We start from the raw sequence: 18040 nt of genomic DNA on the forward strand, positions 1-18040 counted from the left end.
TGCTCTCTCTCCATATAACCTGAGGTCTGAGGCTGACCGGTGGGCTTTAAAGATCTGTGTGCTCGTGACTTCCACGTTTGTACGTCCAGCCCAGACCTCCCCCCTGAACTCCTGGTTCCTGATTCTGACCTTGTGTCTGACACCACCCCTGCGAGGTCTGATAGGTCTGGGACTTACCATGCCCGGGGCCCAGCTCCTCCCACGCCCCTCCAGGACAGTTGCAGCATAGCTTGGTACCCGGTGACTTTATCCTTCTAAGTTGATTTGGGCCCCAAAACTGGAGGTATTCCTTTATTCCTTCCTTTTTCTCACGTCCGCGCCATCAGACAATCCTATGGGCCCTCCCTTCAGAATATATCCACAACCTGGTCTCTTCTCGCCACTCCCCACCACCAAGAGGTCCCCAGCCCCGTCTCACATGTCAGTCTCTGTAATTACCCCCCACTGACCTCACTGCTCCCGCTCTTGCTTCTGTTCAGCCCCCGTCTACACAGCAGCCAGAGTGAGCCTTTGCAAGTCAAGTCAGGTCGTGGCACTGCTCTGCTCTAAACACCCAGGAGCTCCCATTCCGCACAGGTTCTCCTGATCGGTGCCCCCCACCCACTGCCTCGTCTCCCACCACTCTTCCACTCTGGGCCTTGCTCGATGCTACCCAACCCCCACCCCAGCTACAGGGTCCGACTGGCTCGCCTCTAACACATGGTGCAAGCCACCCACCTCTATTCCCTCACTTTCTTTTTTTTATTTTAAAAATTTTTTTTAAGATTTTATTTATTTATTTGACAGAGAGTACAAGTAGGCAGAGCAGCAGGCAGAGGGAGAAGCAGACTCCCCATTGAGCAGGGAGCCCGATGCGGGGCTCGATCCCAGGACCCTGGGATCATGACCCGAGCTGAAGGCAGCCGCTTAACAGATGAGCCACCCAGGGGTCCCTATTCCCTCACTTTCTGTCCTCACATTACCTTCTCAGAGGGGCCTTCTCTCCCTCCCTGCGTAAAACAGAAGCCTCTCCCCCCACGCCTCTGCCCCTCTCACTGTGTTTAGTGTGTAGAACCCACTGCCATTTGACACGTTACACACAGAGGACTTTGTTAGGTGGCGGACACCCTCGCCAACCCCCAGGGGAACATCGGTTCGTGACTTATCTGTGTTAGTCATTGCTGTGTCCCCGGTTCCTAGAATAGTGCCTGGTCTGGAACCAACGCTCAGTAAATATTTATAGACAAATACACTAAGTGCTCTGGGTGCCGAGAGGGGACCAAACACCTGTGGCTGGGATATCGGCAAGGGCTTTATGGTGTGAGCGGCACTGGAACTGGCCGTGAAGGGTGGGCGGAATTTCAGAAAATGTAAAGTTCAGTGTCTGCCCCTCCCCTTCAAGGCAGGAGCCATGCCCCTGTGGTGACCTGTGTCCCTGTCTATCTCTTCTAGACCCACATCCCACTTGCGCAGGAATTCTGTCTTCCCTGCTGTTGTGTCCCCGGCACCTAAGTCAGGGCCTGGCCCAGGGTGGTCACTTACAAAACCCTGATGGATGAGGGAGTAAAGGAGTGAGGAAGGGAGTGAGAGAGCAAACAAACAGGAGACAGATGGGGCAGGCACGCCTGACGCAGGAACCGTAGCAGTAGCGTGTGGGGGTGGGAGGCAAAGGGCATGCCGGGGACCGCGTCCAGGAGCAGGGAGCACAGGAGGGGAAGCTGTGCTGGAGTCGGCCAGGAACAAACTCTGGGCAGCCCTGACTGTAAAGCGAGCCCCATGTTTCCACTGTGAGCTAAAGCCCCTGGTTACATCACCGCGTGGGGCCAAGGCCAGCACAGGTGTCCCCTCCATCCTGTGTGATGACCTCATCCCTCCAAGGGCCTGGCTCAGAGCCTCCCAGCCTCATGATCTGCCCAGTAGGGCCTTAACCTCCAGGGCATCTGAGTCCATCAAGCTGGGACAGGGAAGGAGATACGGAACGGACCCCACCAGCCCAAGGCTGACTTCTCAGCCCCCATGATGTCCTCTGATGCCTCTTCACAAAATGGTGGCCAACCTGGCAGCTTAGGGCTCCGTGGCAGTAGTGGGTTTTTAGAAACACTTCTATCTGGACAGAAAACATTTCCTTGTGCCCTGGATGATATGAACTATATTCTAAAACACACAAAAAAAACAGGAACGTTCCTTCCCTCCCAGCTGCATACACACTCCTGCCCATGCATGTGTGTCCACAAGTGGGCACACACACACATTCGGCTCTGGCTAGGAGAGCCCACAACGGTCCCACAGCCTGGGGCTTTCCCCATTCCCCCTCCCCCTTTCCCCCCGAGACCTCTGATTCACAGGCGACAGGCCTAAGTCTCGAACCCAACCTGGAGACTTGCAGCCTTGTCCCAACCAACCCCAGTTTGAGAAGCTCAGGTGGTAGAGATCATTAATGATGAAACCCATGTTGGAGTTCTCAAAGAGCTTTCAAACGGTCTGGCCCTCCTCACAATCCTGTGAGGATTCTTCACACTTACTAAGAGACTCACTATGGGCCAGGTACCGAGCTGAACGTTTTTCTTGTATTATGTAATCATCACAAAAATCCTACAAGGAATATACTGTTATTAAGTATCCCCAATTTAAGAAGAGGAATTCAGGGCACCTGGGTGGCTCAGTCAGTTAAGCATCTGCCTTTGGCTCAGGCCATGATCCCAGGGTTCTGAGATCGAGCCCCGTGTTGGGCTCCCTGCTCAGTCTGCTTCTCCCCCTCCCTCTGATGCTCCCCCTGCTTGAGCTTTCTCTCTCTCTCTCTGTCAAACAAATAAATAAGATCTTAAAAATAAAAAAGAAGAGGAATTTAAGGCCCATGAAATGAAGACTTCTGCCCAAAATCATCTAGCTCATAATATGCAGAAGAACCAAATTCAAATCCCTCTTTTCTACAAAACAGGAAAGTCAGGGGTTTTGATCTGTGTTTCACACAAAAGAGAGACAGGGCTCTGGGAAGTAAAGTGACAGCCAGAGTCACAAGGCACCTGGCTTCCTTTTCCCTTTACTGACGCTCTTTCTGGTGAGGATTCTGGGACCAATATGTAGGTTTGTATTCCCAGCATTCATTGTATTAGACTCATTTCTCTAAGAAAGGTGTTTCTCTGGAACTTGGTTCTGTCTAAAGGCTCAGTCACTGTCCAGTGTCTTTGGCTGCTTCTGCCTCCTGCCTCAACGTCTATGCACACATACATGCACATGCACCAACACAGAATCCACAGAGTTGAGGAGAGTGGGGGAATGGGCCACCATGCTGGACAAAGATGGGCAACATCAAAGTAGCTTTCTGACCAAGGGAGCCCCTGGGGGAGACAGTCAGAAAGCAGAGTCAAGGTCTACCATCCCCCCCTCCAAGAGGGGAGAGACTGGGTTGTATAATCCCTCTCCAAGACCACAAGGACTTCTTCCAGAGCTCAGCCAGCAGGAGAAGGGGCACAGACTCCTCTCCCTCATGCAGTCTAGGTTCTGACACCCCCCCCGCCCCCAGAAAGCATCACCTACTGCTGGCAGGGGGCCCTGATGGACCTGACTCATCACAGTCTAGTTTAAGGAAGGAATGCACCAGCAGGGTGGGAGGAGGACGGACACAAGTGGTCATTTTATCTCCACGGACACAAGCTGGGATCACCACGTGAGTCTCCCGTGGAGGCCGGTCCCAGCCAGAGACCGATCTACCTTCTACTCCTCCGGATCAGGAGACTCAGCTCCTGTCTCCTTTGTTCTCTGCTTTTTCTGGTCCTGCTTCCCCCTCCCCCTTCCTTCCTCATACGGTCAACATTCTTGCCTTGCTAACTGGAAAAGGCTTATTGACGGTGGACTATGGCGATCACGGAGACCTCCTCCTTAATCTACTGCATAAAACTCAAGTGACCTGAGATTTTTTTTATGTGTGGGGGGCAAGGAGTGGGGAGAAGGAAGTTAGGGACAACAGAGGACTAAGGTATGGATATTAGCAATACCTAGAGCTCTGGAAATCTTACAGCCCCAAATGGGAGTGCTAGAGACCTGGGCATGGCAGGTGCTCCTGAGCAGAAAGAAGACCATGGCCTTGGTTGGTCATCATGAGACATGGATGTTATCTCAACAGAGGGGATAAAGGTTTGCTTCTTTGGGTTGGGCTTAAAACAGGGCCAAGCTTCATAATGACAATGGGGGGTATTGAATAAAATGCCCCAAGATTCTGGAAATCAGACTCCTGTCTGGCTTCTCCAACATCCCTCTCATAGTCCATGGCTACGAAGGGTAGAAAGGAAGAGAGAGAGAAGGGAGACCAGTCCCCGATGCCTGCCCCTCTCAGGCGGCCCAAGTCCCCAGCAGCAGCTGCGACCAAGAGGAACAGGCATTCGGCCAACAGGTACTGAGCGCCTTCTTTGTGCTTTTTCCAGAAAGGCAGCGTGTGCCTGGTTTGCACTCTATCCTCGCAGATCTCACAGTTTTCCTGGAGGAGCAGAGAAACAGATACAGCAAGAGATTTCCGTGGCAGTGCTAGAGATGGATGATGTCCTAGAGGATAAGCCATGTGGTCTGGGCTTTGAAAGATGAGAAGGAATTTTCCAGCAAAGGAGTAGGCTTCGAGGTAAAAAGACAGAATGAGCATATCACCTGTTTTCACTCTCTCCACTATGAGTACTCTAACGAGATTTTTAAATTAAAAGACATAAAACCACAGGGAAGAGGAGAACAGATGAGGCAAGCAACAGGAGGAACAACAGTCTGGAAGTTGGAAAGCAAATGGACAGTGGACACAGGCTCTACAGAGCCTGGACAGCTGAACCCTAACGTAGCAATGGGGGAACGGAGAGCTACCCTTTGAGCACTGGAAAAGCCCCCGAAAGGCATAACTGCAAGCAATCACTTGGGGGAAAGGGAAAGGAGGAGAGATTATAAGGTGCATGAAAAACCATCAGATCTCTGGATCCCCTCACCCCCTCCATACCCCTAGGTAACTACTTCTTCCCACCCCCATGGCCAAAGGTGAGGATGATTATCTGGAAAGGTAGAAGTTTATCCCGAGGGTAAGCCAGCACAGCTGGCTACTCTGTGGGAAACGAAAATGTAATAATTGTATGCATAAAATAAACGCTCTCTGATGAGAGCCCACCCAACCCTACAATCTGCATGTCTACCCGTCCCCCAGGCAAGACATGGAAAGAGTATTCACTAGGGATGCTAGCTAGCCCAAGATGAAGGGATTAAAGAAACTTGCTTTCTCAGTTCCCACAGTGGCTGCCAGATCTCCCTACAAGGAAGCCCCAGGTTTTCAGGACCCTCCTGCTTCCTCAGAACCAACAACCAGATTTTTGGTCTCCACTCTTAACCATTATCTGACAGCTAAGGATCGCTAGGTGTCTGAAGACAGCCTATACATAGAAGACTAAGGATGAAAACAAATTAAAAAAAAAAAAAAAAGCAAATTGGAAGGAACTCAAGCTATGCAGGGAGAAGGAAACTTTTAGAAAACTACCATTACTAGTGTCAGAGAGCTAAGAGAAGATGGTACATTCATGAAGAACAGGATGCCACAGGGGGAAAAAAATTAAGAAGGTCTTCGAAATTAAAAGCCCAGTGGAAGAGTGGAAAGAGAACACTGAGGAAATCTCCCAGAAAGACAGCAAAAAGACATATAGATAAAAGGGGAAGAAAGGAAAAGAAAAGGAGAGAATGAGTCCAGGGGAGCAGATATCCATGTAACAAGAGTTCCAGAAGGAAGGAGCAGAGAAAACAGGTGGGACAAGCCAACATCAAAATGATCTCAAATTTCCCAGACCTAGAGGCCATCCGTTACTAGATTGAAAGAGTCCAAGCACGCCCCAGGTTGAAAAGATACCCATATCAAGTTACATCCTTATGAAACATCAGAACATTCTTACCAGCTTCCAGAGAGGAAACAACAAACAAACAAACAAACAAAACCAGTCTCCTGTCGAGAATGAGGAGTTAAACCATCTTCCTGCTCTGAACACTAATGTTGGGAGAAAGAAGACAATGCAACAACGTCTTCAAAATGCTCAAGGACAATTATTTGCAACTTAGAATTCTGTAATTCCATACCTAGCCAAACTCTCCATCAAGAGTAAAATAAAAAATTAAAAAAAATTTTTTTTCAGTCAGGAGTTGTCTAACATTTACTTCCCACATACTCTAAGAGCTACCAAAACAAGAATGTAAATCAAGAAAAAGAAAAATGTGTACTATAAAAACTGGGAAATTTGTCACAGGAGAGAGGTAAAGGAGACATATAGGACGATGGTAAAGGGAGATCCCAGGATGCCAAGCGTGCATCAAGTGCAGAAAGCAACTGAGTCACACTGGAGCGGAAAGGCTCGAAGGAGAGATAGGTGGCGAGTGTGTCATCACCATGCCTCCCATTGTCGTACCATCTCTGGTAGGATGTCTTCTTATGTGATGACACTATTGAAGGATGTAGTTCAGTAAAGCCAGAGAAAAAAACAGGAAAAAGGACCATATGAGATCCAGGAAACTCAATCAAACCCAGGAGAAAGACAAAGAGAAAACTTAGGATAACAGCTGTGTGTCTTGGTGTGCCTGGGTGGCTCAGTGGGTTTAGCCTCTGCCTTTGGCTCAGATGGGGTCCTGGGATGGAGCCCCACATCAGGCTCTCTGCTCAGCGGGGAGCCTACTTCCTTTTCTCTCTCTGCCTGCCTTTCTGCCTACTTGTGATCTCTCTCTGTGTGTCAAATAAATAAGTAAAATCTTAAAAAAAAAAAAACAAAAACAGCTGTGTGTCTGGTCTAAAAGGCTACCAGTTGAAACAGAAGAACAGAGATCTCCAAGAGAGAGGTCTCCAAGGAAAGCAGCTGACAAGAGGACTGATGACAGTGACCTTGTAGGAAACTGTAGTAAGAGGCTACTGAATGGGATAAGAAAATCTAGCAATAGATAGCAACAAAACAAAGCAATTAAATGAAAAGTTAAAGAAATACTAACAAGTAAAAACAGAAGAAAGAAATGTAATCGTAGTATACTACAATCTTCAGTTATGAATAATAGTGCCTAGAAATAAGGTAAACAGTAAATATTGATTTAAGCAAAAATTATGACATAACTGTATTGAGAAGATAAGTGAAGAGAAACAGAGAAAATGAAGACAGAGCTAATTCCCTATCCACTATAACAGGAAGATCGGCTAGCATGAAAACCCGAAGTCTCAAAAGTTAGCAACAGTCACATTATTACTCAGCATTGTGGAAATGTATACACTTATAACTAAATGTATACACTAGTAGCTAAAAGGGGAAGACGGTTGCTTCCGGGAAGACAAACTGGTGGGAGGAGTGAACGCTGTACTTTGATACACGCCTGCTAGTATAATTTGAAGATCCACATTATGTGCATGTATGCATTTGATTACATAACAATTAATTTCCTTTAAAAAGAAGGATTAAGGACCTCCGATATAGGGGAAAATAGCAGATGTAAAAGCATAAATTTGTGAAAGAGCCAGGTTTGTCCAGAAAACCGTTTAGCGCCACAGTCACAAAGCGGGCATAAGCAAGCAGCCTCAAATGCTACAGAGAGCAGAACCAGCATTTCCTCCTCACCAACTTCGCGGACTTTGGCAAGTCACCTAACCTATTTTGGGTTCTCCGTAAAACTGGACTAATAATAGCACTTACTTCACCAGGTTTTGTAAGAATCCAGTGACAATGGAAACAGATGAATGTTGCAAAACGGGTCATGCCGCGCAAATGTAAGGGATGTTGGCAGAAGTCTGAGTCCCTTGGAACAGACAGGGTTCTCAGCCTGGAGCTCAGAGGCTTCTGGGTCAGGGTGAGAACTGCCTGGGGGCACCCAGTCCCAGAGAAGCTGTTTAGATGGCTGGGGCAGACAGGTCCCCCAGAATCAGGGCATGTCACACCTGGAAACCACCAATGCCTTTGATTTACTGGGGAAGGGGGGGATCTCAGAGGGAAGCTTAACCTGGGCCCCTTGGTCTGATGGCCGCACGGCTGGGAGGGGCAGACCTGCAGGCCCACAGAGAGGTCAGGCTGGTGTGACGGGAGGTCTGGAGGGGAGGCCATGCTCAAGGCCAGCTTTCCGGTACCCCCACCCCACCCTCCTCCCTTCCCAAGGACCATCACTCCGCCTCCGGTACTGCCAAATCCGGCCGTGGAGCTCAGGGAAAAGCAAGTAATAGGAGTCTTCATCTCTAGCACTTAGATGGTACTCACTGTATACCAGGCACTATTCCAAATGCTTTGCAGGTTTGAAGCAATCGGTCTCACAATAATCATATAAGGTTCCTACTATTATCATCCCCACTTTACAGACAAGGCACTGCAAGGTTGTGCGAGGTTCTGCAACCTCTTCTGTATCACATAACTGGGAAGGGGACGGATCCGCCGTCCAGCCGGGTGGTCTGCAGCCGGAAGCACGAGACCTCACTGTCTCCCAGGCTTGACACTCCCAAGCCTCAACACCCTCAACTCTAAAATGGGGAGATTTGGGAAAATGACCTCAAAAACCTTTTTCAGCTGGAGAGCTTCTTCCCTTGCAACTAAGATTCATTAGTTGTCTATGTTTGCCCAAGGGTTAAGAACCTTTACTGAAGATAGGTTTTGAAGAAGAGCGGGCCGTGTATGTGGCTCCAGAATGGGAGGAGAAAGGGACCCCAGCCCACCCAGGGAGATTCAGCTGGAGAGAAAGCTAAGGAAACGAATATGAACTTGTCCAGTTTTGTGCAAAGAGCCAACCCCTTCTGTGCCTGGACCCACAGCCCCCTGGGACCCTTCTGTGTGCAGTGACCCTGGTGTGGACCATACAGAGGGCTTCATTACCTGTGACGATGCAGGTGAACTTGGCGTCACTGTCCTGGGACACAGCCCGGGACTTGAGCGTGGTCTCGAATAGCGGCTGGGTCTCCTCTGTTAGCTGAGCAATGATGGAGCAGAAGGTGCTCCTAGGAGAGGCAAAGAACTTTTCAGAGTGGTCTTCCCCCCACACCCCGCCAAGATATCTGGTATCGCCCAGTTCAGACTGGTGTTGTCCAAAGCAACTTCAATCTTACCATATCCATCCATCATCCCGTGGCCATGGCTCCAGTACCTGAGCAAGTCTTTCTTCAAGGGAGCCAGATGTCCTGGCCAGGCGGGTGGCAGGGATGGAACCGAGGGGCTGGATGGAATCCTGATCCAGACCCATTCCAATAGGCAGGCTTCTGACCATGGGCCAGGCTCCTAAGCATGCTGAACCACCAGCCCTGGTGTCCCCTTCCCATCCTTGTCAGAGGGCCTTGCTTTACCCTCTACCGTTTATCTCCAGGAAAGCTTGTGCATGGGGGTGGCACATATTCGGACAGGCCCAGCCTCGGAGATGAAGACCCCAGCACAGGAGGGCTTCCATCCATGCCAAAGAGGGAAAGCCAGTCAACCCTCAAGGAGACACAGTTCAGGGGCCTCTCCAAATGTTTGGGCTCAGAAGAAATGCCCCGAATGTATGAGCATAGGTCATAATAAACAACGAATAAGCCAGCCAATGCCCGGGGTCCAGATCCAAGGGTAGGCTCTCATTCATTGGGGTGTCAGGAAAGAGAGTCTGTTCTTGGACCCTCTCTGGACGCCACATGCTCGCGTGGATACATGGCTGAGACCAGCCAGCGGGACTGCCAAACCATAAACAGACCCACCCCTGCAAAAGCCAGGACTTTGAGTTCCACGGTGATGGTCTGCCTCCCCAAATTCAAGGGCATTTGCAGGCTCATGGGAGTCCAGCGCGGACTCACCGACACTGCTAACCACATCGGGTCCCCTCCTTCCCAGGCGCGGGAAGCAAACCACCATGCCAAACCCTCTCATGGGCCAGCAGAGACACAGTGCGTCCCTAGGCATGAAGCGCTAACCACACAGCCAGGTCGTCTGGTGCCCAAGCCGTGCCCAGCCCTCCCTACCCCCCCAACTCAGACAGCCCATTGTGAGCAGCAGTGAGGACCGTGGGGGGAGAAGTGACCAGAAGCAGGAGGGTCTGCCTTTCTCTGTGCCTCGGAGGAGGGGCGGTCACCCAGGCAATGCGTGTCTGCTCGAGCCCCTTCCACCAGGGGCAGCGGGGTCTGTGGGAACGCTGCACCAAGGGGCTATGACCCTGTGCTTTGTGGGGAGAAGCCTCCACACTCAACTCCTCGTTTCTGTGGCTGTCATTCTGGACTTGAGTTTGAGGAGAAAAGTTCTAGCCCAGGAAACACATCTTGAAGCAGTGAGACTTCTAGACCAAGAAGCGCTCCAGTCGTGGCGTCTCCACGGGAATGCAGATGCCTGGGGCCCCAGGGAGTTGACAGGAGCCCTCCCCGACAAAGACTACCCAGAAAGGGGACCCTAACTCTTCACACCCCTGAACGCTTGACCTGGGCCCGAAGTCCGGCTTCTAGGACACTCCCTGGGACGCCCTTATCTAGAACTCCTCTCTCATACGCAACTTTTCCTTCTCCTCTAACCCATGCAGGAATTCAGCTCCCGGACACTCAGGAACAGAACATCTGAAAACGTTTCTTGCTGCTCTCACACTAAGACAAATTTCTGACTTGGGGGCATACCAAATCCCAACCAACAGCTGCCCGAGGAAACTGCTGTGCCCAGAGGAATTGGACTTCCATGATGTCGCAGCTAATTCAAAACATCCCTCATTCCGTCCCCCCTCCAGAACCTGAATCCTATCTTTCTCGTGAACATGAGCCTGGATCTAATACCAGCTTAGCCTCAAGGGATGGAGCTGCTTGGACGAGTCTAAGGAAATAAGCTACCGGAAATGGGCTACCGTGAGAAAACAGGGAAAGTCTGCTTCGAGGAAATTTGCGGAGGCAGTGCTTGTGCTAAATATTCAGCAGCAAGTAGTTATTTTGTGTCCGTACTGATTTTGAACAGGAAAGAACACTCATCTCCTCAAACTTCCCACACTAGGTTCTAAGCTACATTATAGAAAATGTTTGTGTGGAAAAATCACACGTTAACTGTTCAAAGGCATGGCTAGCTGAAAGCCCTCTAGGAGGTAAGTGTGGGATGCATTCGGGGAGACGGGGGAGTCCCTGCATAAGCTGTCCTCTGAATGTCACCTGCTTTCTGTCCCCTTCCTCTGGACCACTCTGCCGGACTCCGGATGCGCTGCTTCCAGGGTCCTGGAGAACCAGAAGTCCACACATCTGGCAATGGTCTGGTCCCACCCTGACACCTCCAAGTCTTTCCAACTCTGTGACTTCATAAGGAGATCACAGCCTAATCGTGTGTTTCTAAGGAACACCAGCATCACTGGCTTTCGTGGTGTTCAGAGGAAACTAATGCTGCCTTTACGTTTGCTTCTTTACCTTGCTTTAACTTCTAAGGTCCTTTCTCTTTTAGCACTTAGCACTCCCCTTAGAATTTGGCCGTGATGCCCTCTCTTCCACCCACCCAGACCCTGAACCAACCCAGAACAAAGGTTCCATAAGGCTCTCCTACAGCAGAGGATACGTGCATGGTAGGTCCTAAGCGTGTCTGTAGGCATTATTAGCTAGTTGGGGACCATCTGGCTCTGCAGGAATCTTTCTCTGGGTACCGAAAGTGTAGGCACCTCTCCCCAAATCTACCACAGTCTGGGATGAGGCCCAACTGGTGGGAGAGAGCCAGGAAATGTTCCCACTTTATGAAAGTCAGCTCAGCCAGTGGTAAAAAGCTGTCCCCAGCTCGGGAGGAGAGGACAGGCATTCTGTGGGTGAACCCCGACTGTGGGCCCACTTGGGTCCTCCCCTGCTTCTGCAGTGGGTTCTGGGAACAAGCAAAAATGGTAATACACTAACATGGTATTCCCTGCCCTCAAAGAGTGCACGGTCCTGCAGGGGTGGACAGAGCCAAAGGAGAGGGGAATTAGAGAAAGATGTGGTAGAAGACCTTAAGGGACTCAGGAGGAAACAATTTAAGGCAGGAACCGTGGTCAGAAGATCGGCAATAAGGTGTGCAACCTAGACGTGGCAGGACAACCACGGTGGGGACCTCGGATTGGGAAGTAGGCCCCATGCCTGGTGGCTTGCTGTCCGGGCCCCGTGGTGCCTCTCCCGGGGGCACAGAGACATAGCAGCAGGCACCTCCGGAAGCCTTGCCTATTTCTGGGTCTCCAGATGCCTTTCAGGGGCCCATGCAGGCATCAGCTCTGGCCCCCGTGGGACCCTTCCATGCTCACAAGAGTGCCCTCTCACACTCCCCACCCGCCGCCCTCCAGCCCTCCCCCTCGCCCCATGCAGCCTCCCCGATAGTGCACAGGCTGTCTCCCAGAGGCCCTTCAATGCCCAGACCCAAGAAAAAGAAGCAGTCAGAGAAATGTAATGCAATGTGCGTTTACCTTCCAGAGCTGGGGTGAGGCAACCGGTTGCTTGATAAGCTAAGCGGAAACAGCAAATGGAACCATTAGGCCAAAAAAGCAAGGAAAGGAGGCGACACCAACAACATTCTGCCGAGTATTAATTGGCCACCATCTGGGGCCCAGAGGCCTTTCTATTAAAAGGGACCAGCTGTCTTAGTTGGCCTGCTCTGGTTAGCAAGTGGCCTCATCCCCAGACACCAGTGTATCTGAAACCAAGAGCTCATTAAATGCAGCCGAGTCCAGGGGGATGGTTAGGCAGGAAGGAGGCCCCTTGGGGCTGCGCTTTGAGAAAAATGCGTGCCAGGCACTTGGGTCACTGGCCCCCAGAGAGGGGCTCAGGGCTGCCTGGCATGCTTCCGCACCCCTCAGCCCACCAGCCTTGGGGACAGCTCCTGCTTCAACCCTTGACCTTTGGGGGAGAAGAGCCCCCATTCCTAGGAGACAGGTGGCTTGGAAGAACACCCATTAATAGGTTAAAGTATGGTTAAAGGGGCCACACAAGGCAAACCAGCTGGAAGAGAAAAGAAGAGGAGAAAGACAAAGCAGTTAATTCAGCGGGAACCAGGAGGCACCCAGCTCCGTCAGACCAACCAGCACACGGCCCATGATGATGCCCACAGGCCCTGATCAGCCCTCCTACCCCGGGGCAGCTCAAAGTGGACACTGGCCGGGGGGTACATCGGCCACTGGGGGCAGAGGACCCCACAGGGACACCACCCCACTTGCCTCTCCCTCCACCTTTCCTAATACGATTGCCTCTGGGAGAGTCTAGGGCCACTGTCCCACGGCCCTTTGGGAGACCTTGGGGCCATTCCCTCCACACTGGTTCCCTTCAGCTGTCCCTACGTCTGCATCTCCAACTACAGCATGTTCCACTGACAGCCTGTCCCTTTATAACCAAAACCCAGAACTCCTCCTCTGCCCCCAAACACGGCTTCCTCTCCAGGGCCCCTGGGTTTGTGGCCACCTCCAGAATCCTCCCAAACTCCCAACTGTAAATCTGCCGTTTGGACTCCTCCCACTCCTCCAGCTCCCAAGTGCAGCTGGTCAACAATCCTTGCCCTTCCTTCTCCCTTTCTCGCTACTCCTGCTGTGTCCTGGTCTAGACACCCCCATAGCTCCATTTCTGAGGACCACCTCGGCCCCCTTCTCCTTCACTCCCCATATCATACCACTTCCCTGAAAAAGATGTGACAATCCCCCCTATTGAGTCTCAACTCCTTAATTGGGCAATTAAGGTCCTCCCCGATCGGCTCACACCCCCATGACAGCTATGGTTCTCTACTTCCTAACACCCATGTTCCACTGGAACCAGACCTGTCCCTAACTGCCATGGACATGTCCACTGCTGGCCTCTGAGCCCATGCTTCCATTCTCCCTGCTTGGAAAACCCTCCCTCCTTCTGTCTGCTCAGCTAAACCCTGTCTGCCCTGCCTTCAGACCGAGCTCTTTTTGTAGGTTTCCTGCTCCCAGCACAGTGCTCAGCAGACAACAAGCATTCAACAGCTGTTTTTGTGGAAGGGAGAGAGAGAGAGAAAGAAAGAAGGAAGAGAGAGGGTATGCACGAGCATCTTTCAAACAGGAAGGGTGCTGCCCCCCAGAGGGAGTCGCTGCTCCAGAGAAGATGGGAAGAGCAAGGACGCAGCTGCCTTTGCTCAGAGCTTTAAAAATCCTCTGGAGGCTGCGTGGGCAGAACCTCCCATGGTTCCAAGACACTGGCCAACTCCATCCTTTCCTGACCATGAACTTCCTTTGCCTTTCTCCTCGTAATTGAGAGATTTCTCCTCTGTTGGGTCTGGATTTCTTCCCTGGGAAGGAGAGGGAGAGAATCAGCTCTCTAATTCCGAGAGGAAAATGAAAGGTGCCACCTGCAAGCAGATAAGACCCTGCGCTGGACCGAGACCCCACCCTGGCTCTCTCTAGAGCTGCTCCTGCCGCTCTGTTCCATCCTGCTTTCTCTAGGCCTCGCCCTTCCGCTATTAGCCGGGTCAGGAGGGGTCCTGCGCCACGGGGGCACCTTATCTTCAGCAGGTGGGAGCTCTGCATATGCCCTGTCGACGGGGCCCAAGCTAGGCTCAGGGCTTCACCCAAGCAGGAACATCTCCTTTTACTGACCGCGAGGGGTCAGAATCTGAGGGCATCAAACGTTGGTGCAAAAAGTCCTAATGAGTTCTTAATGCCACCTTCATTGTATAGAACGGCGATGCAGGACCCAGGAAGGAAGGCTTTCTTGGTAAAGCAAGAACGTGAGCCTGGAGGGAGCCAGGACTGGCTATGGAAACCAGGGTCTCCCATTCATCCTGGCTTTTACATATTCGGGACATAAAAGGCTCTTGGAAAGTCCTAGCCTGATGACTCAGTTTCCCCAAAAGCCCAAGCCCTCTTGCCTGACCCAAGTAGAACAGAAGAGGTCTTCCAAAGCTGTCTGTAGTGGACATATATAGGTTCTAGGGCTCTTCTGAGCCCAGGTGGGCCAGGCTCTCCAAGAAATGAGGGGGCAGGGGTTTCTGAAACTTCTGAGTGTCTCTCCACCTGAATATAGCTCCTTACCTTGCTCTAGTCCCCCACGCCCCACCTTCCTAGAGGGATGAGGTCCTAGAGGGCAGATGTCCTACAAAGCTGGACCTACAGGGATACAGGAACTACCTGTATGGTGGGCCTCTGACCCCAGTCAGAGCTGACTACAGTCTGGAAACCAGCTCAGGGCCGTGGGGTTAACCGAGGGGAGACAGTCACAGAGAGCCAGGTTCTAGACCTGGGCCAAGGCTTCTGGTGGCCCAGCCCCCAGCCCAGCTGTCCATCAGCTCCCAGAGGCAGCCCATCCTCACTAGGCCCCTGAGAATGATGCCTCGTGAGCTCCAGGCAGAATAGGGAAGGCAGTAGATCTGGACATAGACCCAGAAAATGTTGGAGCCAAGAGTGCGTGGAGACGAACTTGCCTCTCCATCAGGACTCTGGGATAGTCAGGGTTCATCTGGGGGCTAGAGCCAAGGACAGCTGGCCAAGTCCTCAAGGGACCCTCTTTCTCCTTCATCTCTTGGACCCTCTTCCTGTCCCCAAAGGCAGTCAGGCTGACAGAAGACTGGCAGGGTTGCCCACTCTAATGTGAGAGTCAGGCCTTGCTGGGGAACTGGGAATCGCTCCCCCCACCCCAACACAACCATTCACAGTCACATTCTCCCCTCTTTGGCCAGAGGCTTTTCCATAGATGAGATAAATCTGGCCTTCCTTGTCCCTGAGGACCTGTGGGCGTCCAGAGCCAGCCAGCAGGGGCAAAACAGAGCCCTCTCTCCCACTGCCCCAGCCCAGCCTCCTCCAAACGCCTGATGAAAAGACTGTCCTTTTAAGAGCTTTCATATTTAGGTGCAAGGGGACTTGGACCAGCCACTTCCATCCTGCCTGCAGTGCTCAGGCTGGGACACTGCCTTGTGCTCATCAGGTAGGCAATTAAAAATCATCTACCATATGTCGCTCAGTGAGGAGCTGTCCTCTCGCCTGCTTTTCCTCTGCCGGTCCAGATCCACTGCCTTCCCTATTCTGCCTGGTTTTCAAGGCACCCCTCCCTCCATCACTGCGTCTCTTCTGTTTGTTCTCCTGGTGTTGACAAAGGCCAGACGCTGGAGGCAAAGCCCAGGCGAGTATCTGAGTCGAGTAGCCGTGACAAGTGTGAGACAAGTGTGAGGCTCCCACAAGGCACTCAGCTTCGCCACAGATGGGAACAAATGCCCGAGGTTCACTCCAGTTTTTCCATAGAGCCAAGGGTTCGGAGGAAGGGGCATTCTCTCCTGGCAGCCAGGGGCCTCATCCCGTCTGACTCAGTCACTAACACCAGCCCTCAGCCCTGCCCCAGACATGTGACACCATTTGACGAGTTTTATGCAGAAACCGGTTCCGGTTACATTTGAACTTTTCCAACTCCAAGGTCAACAGAACTCAGCCAATTCACGAGGAAGTGCCTGGGACTTTTCCTGAATGTCCTTGATGTCTGTTTTTGTGCTGTTTTAGGAACGGAGGACAAGAGGTCCCCAGACAGCTTCTCAGATGAGTGGCTGTTTTCTGCATAAGCTACAACAAGCCAAGCTCTGGGGCTGGGACACAACCACTGTCCCAACAGCCAAGCTCTGGGGCTGGGACACAACCACTGTCCCAACAGCCAACCATCACAGTTCCCTTCGGAAAACGGGCTCCAGTGTTGGAGGGAAACTGAGCTGCCCAGAGGCGGGCAGGAAATGTCCATCTCCGTGGCAGGGCACATGTCCCCGGGTGTCTGGGTGCCTCTGAGTGCCTGTAGGCCTCTCTGTTGACTGTGTGTCTATCTGTGGGTAGTCTAGCTCCTAAAACAAAGAAACCCCACCCCTAATTCTTGGCGGAGTGTACAGACAGGGCTCATGAGCTGGAGCCCTCCCTTGGCATCCCACTCCTGCAAACCGGCAGGGTGCTTGGCTCCCTCGGAACCACAAGCTCTGATTCTCCAGACAGGGCCAACCAGCACCTCCTCCCACCCATGTACCTGCCCAGCCACCGCGAAGATCCTGGGGGAAGACCCAGCCCTGGGCTCGGAGGAACATCTTATTTGCCCAGAAATAAGAACTTATTTCTTCCTGGCGAACCCCACCCCCGCACCCCCCCTGAGCTAAGCAGCCCTCACTCAGGGTGGTCCTCCCCTCCCACCCCCCACCCATGCTACTCCCCAACTCCCCCCTCCCACTAGGCCCCTACCATGTGAATGCTCCCCGCCTCCCTTCCAGCCAGGGAGGAATTTCACCACTGCCTTTCCTTATCGCTCACTGTGGAATCCGAGGCCAGGGAGTGGCTGAGTATGGGGTGAGGGTGCCGAGGGGACGAGGGGGTACGGAAGCCAGGTAGGGGGTAAGACAGGCCTTCGGGGGTCCTTGTGAAATCGTCCCCAGAGTACCGCCCATCTCCGCTCTCGAGGCTCCCGTTGCCAGAGGCCCAAGGCCCCGAAGGCCCCGAGGGGTCAGGACGAGCCTTGACGGCCCGGAAGGCCACGGCGCCCCGGCCACCGCCTCAGGTCGCAGCCCCCCCCCCCCCAGGAGGGCGTCGCCTCGGCCTCCGCCCGCCACCCCCAGCCCGGCCCTGGGGAGCGCGCCACGCACCTGGTCTCGGGCCTCACGCTGAGCAGGTAGCTGCGGCTGGCCGGGCTGGGGATCCACACCGGCCCGTCGTCCTCGCCGTCGCCCCCCGCCCCGGACCGCCCGCCCGAGCCCCAGCCGCGCCCGGGGACCCTGCGCGACCCCATCCCGCCGCCGGCCGCGCTCCCCAGGCCGCGCTCCCCAGGCCCCTGCCCTGCCGGCCGCCGCTCCCGCCCGCGGCTGACGCGCGCCCCTATTTATAGCCCCGCGGCCCGGCCGGCCGTCGTCACCTGCTGCTGTCCCTCCCCCAGCCCGGCCGACGAGCGCGGCCTCCAGAGGCGCGGGGGCCGGGGGGAGCAGGGGGCGCCGGGCCTTGCCCGAGGCGGGGACCCCGCAGCGCTGGCCCGACGCGCCCCGGAGCCTCCCGGGCGTCGGGGCCAGAGCCTCGGGAGGCCTCCCGCTGTGCCCCAAATTCCAGGCCCCAGGACCCGGGCTTCCTGCCAAGCTTCCTTCCCCGGCTCCCGGGGCCCCTTCGCCGCTGGGGAAGCGCGGGCCCCGCGGCCTTCGAGCAGCAGAAGGTGCAGAAGGCC

At 53.2% G+C, this 18040-nt stretch overlaps 1 protein-coding gene across 4 annotated transcripts in view; it reads right to left on the minus strand.

Moving 5' to 3' along the window:
* Positions 1 to 17654, minus strand: part of ALPK3 (alpha kinase 3) — a 52049-nt gene extending 34395 nt beyond the window's left edge. The window contains exons 1-4 of one of the 4 annotated variants that reach the window (XM_047736657.1): positions 17475 to 17607; positions 14098 to 14165; positions 12337 to 12375; positions 8814 to 8935 (exon numbers count right to left, since the gene is read on the minus strand). Coding sequence is in view for 3 of the 4 variants with exons in the window: in XM_047736654.1 (XP_047592610.1) it covers positions 8814 to 8935; positions 12337 to 12375; positions 17475 to 17617 (304 nt within the window). In the remaining variant the exon portion in view is untranslated. Of the gene's footprint in view, positions 1 to 8813; positions 8936 to 9043; positions 12208 to 12336; positions 12376 to 14097; positions 14166 to 17474 lie in introns of those variants that run through there. The other 3 variants (XM_047736654.1, XM_047736656.1, XM_047736655.1) reach the window with 3 other exon arrangements.
* Positions 17655 to 18040: the final 386 nt, after the last annotated feature.

This window comes from Lutra lutra, chromosome 7 (genome assembly GCF_902655055.1).
Source record: "Lutra lutra chromosome 7, mLutLut1.2, whole genome shotgun sequence".
In the NCBI taxonomy this organism is placed as follows: domain Eukaryota; kingdom Metazoa; phylum Chordata; class Mammalia; order Carnivora; family Mustelidae; genus Lutra; species Lutra lutra.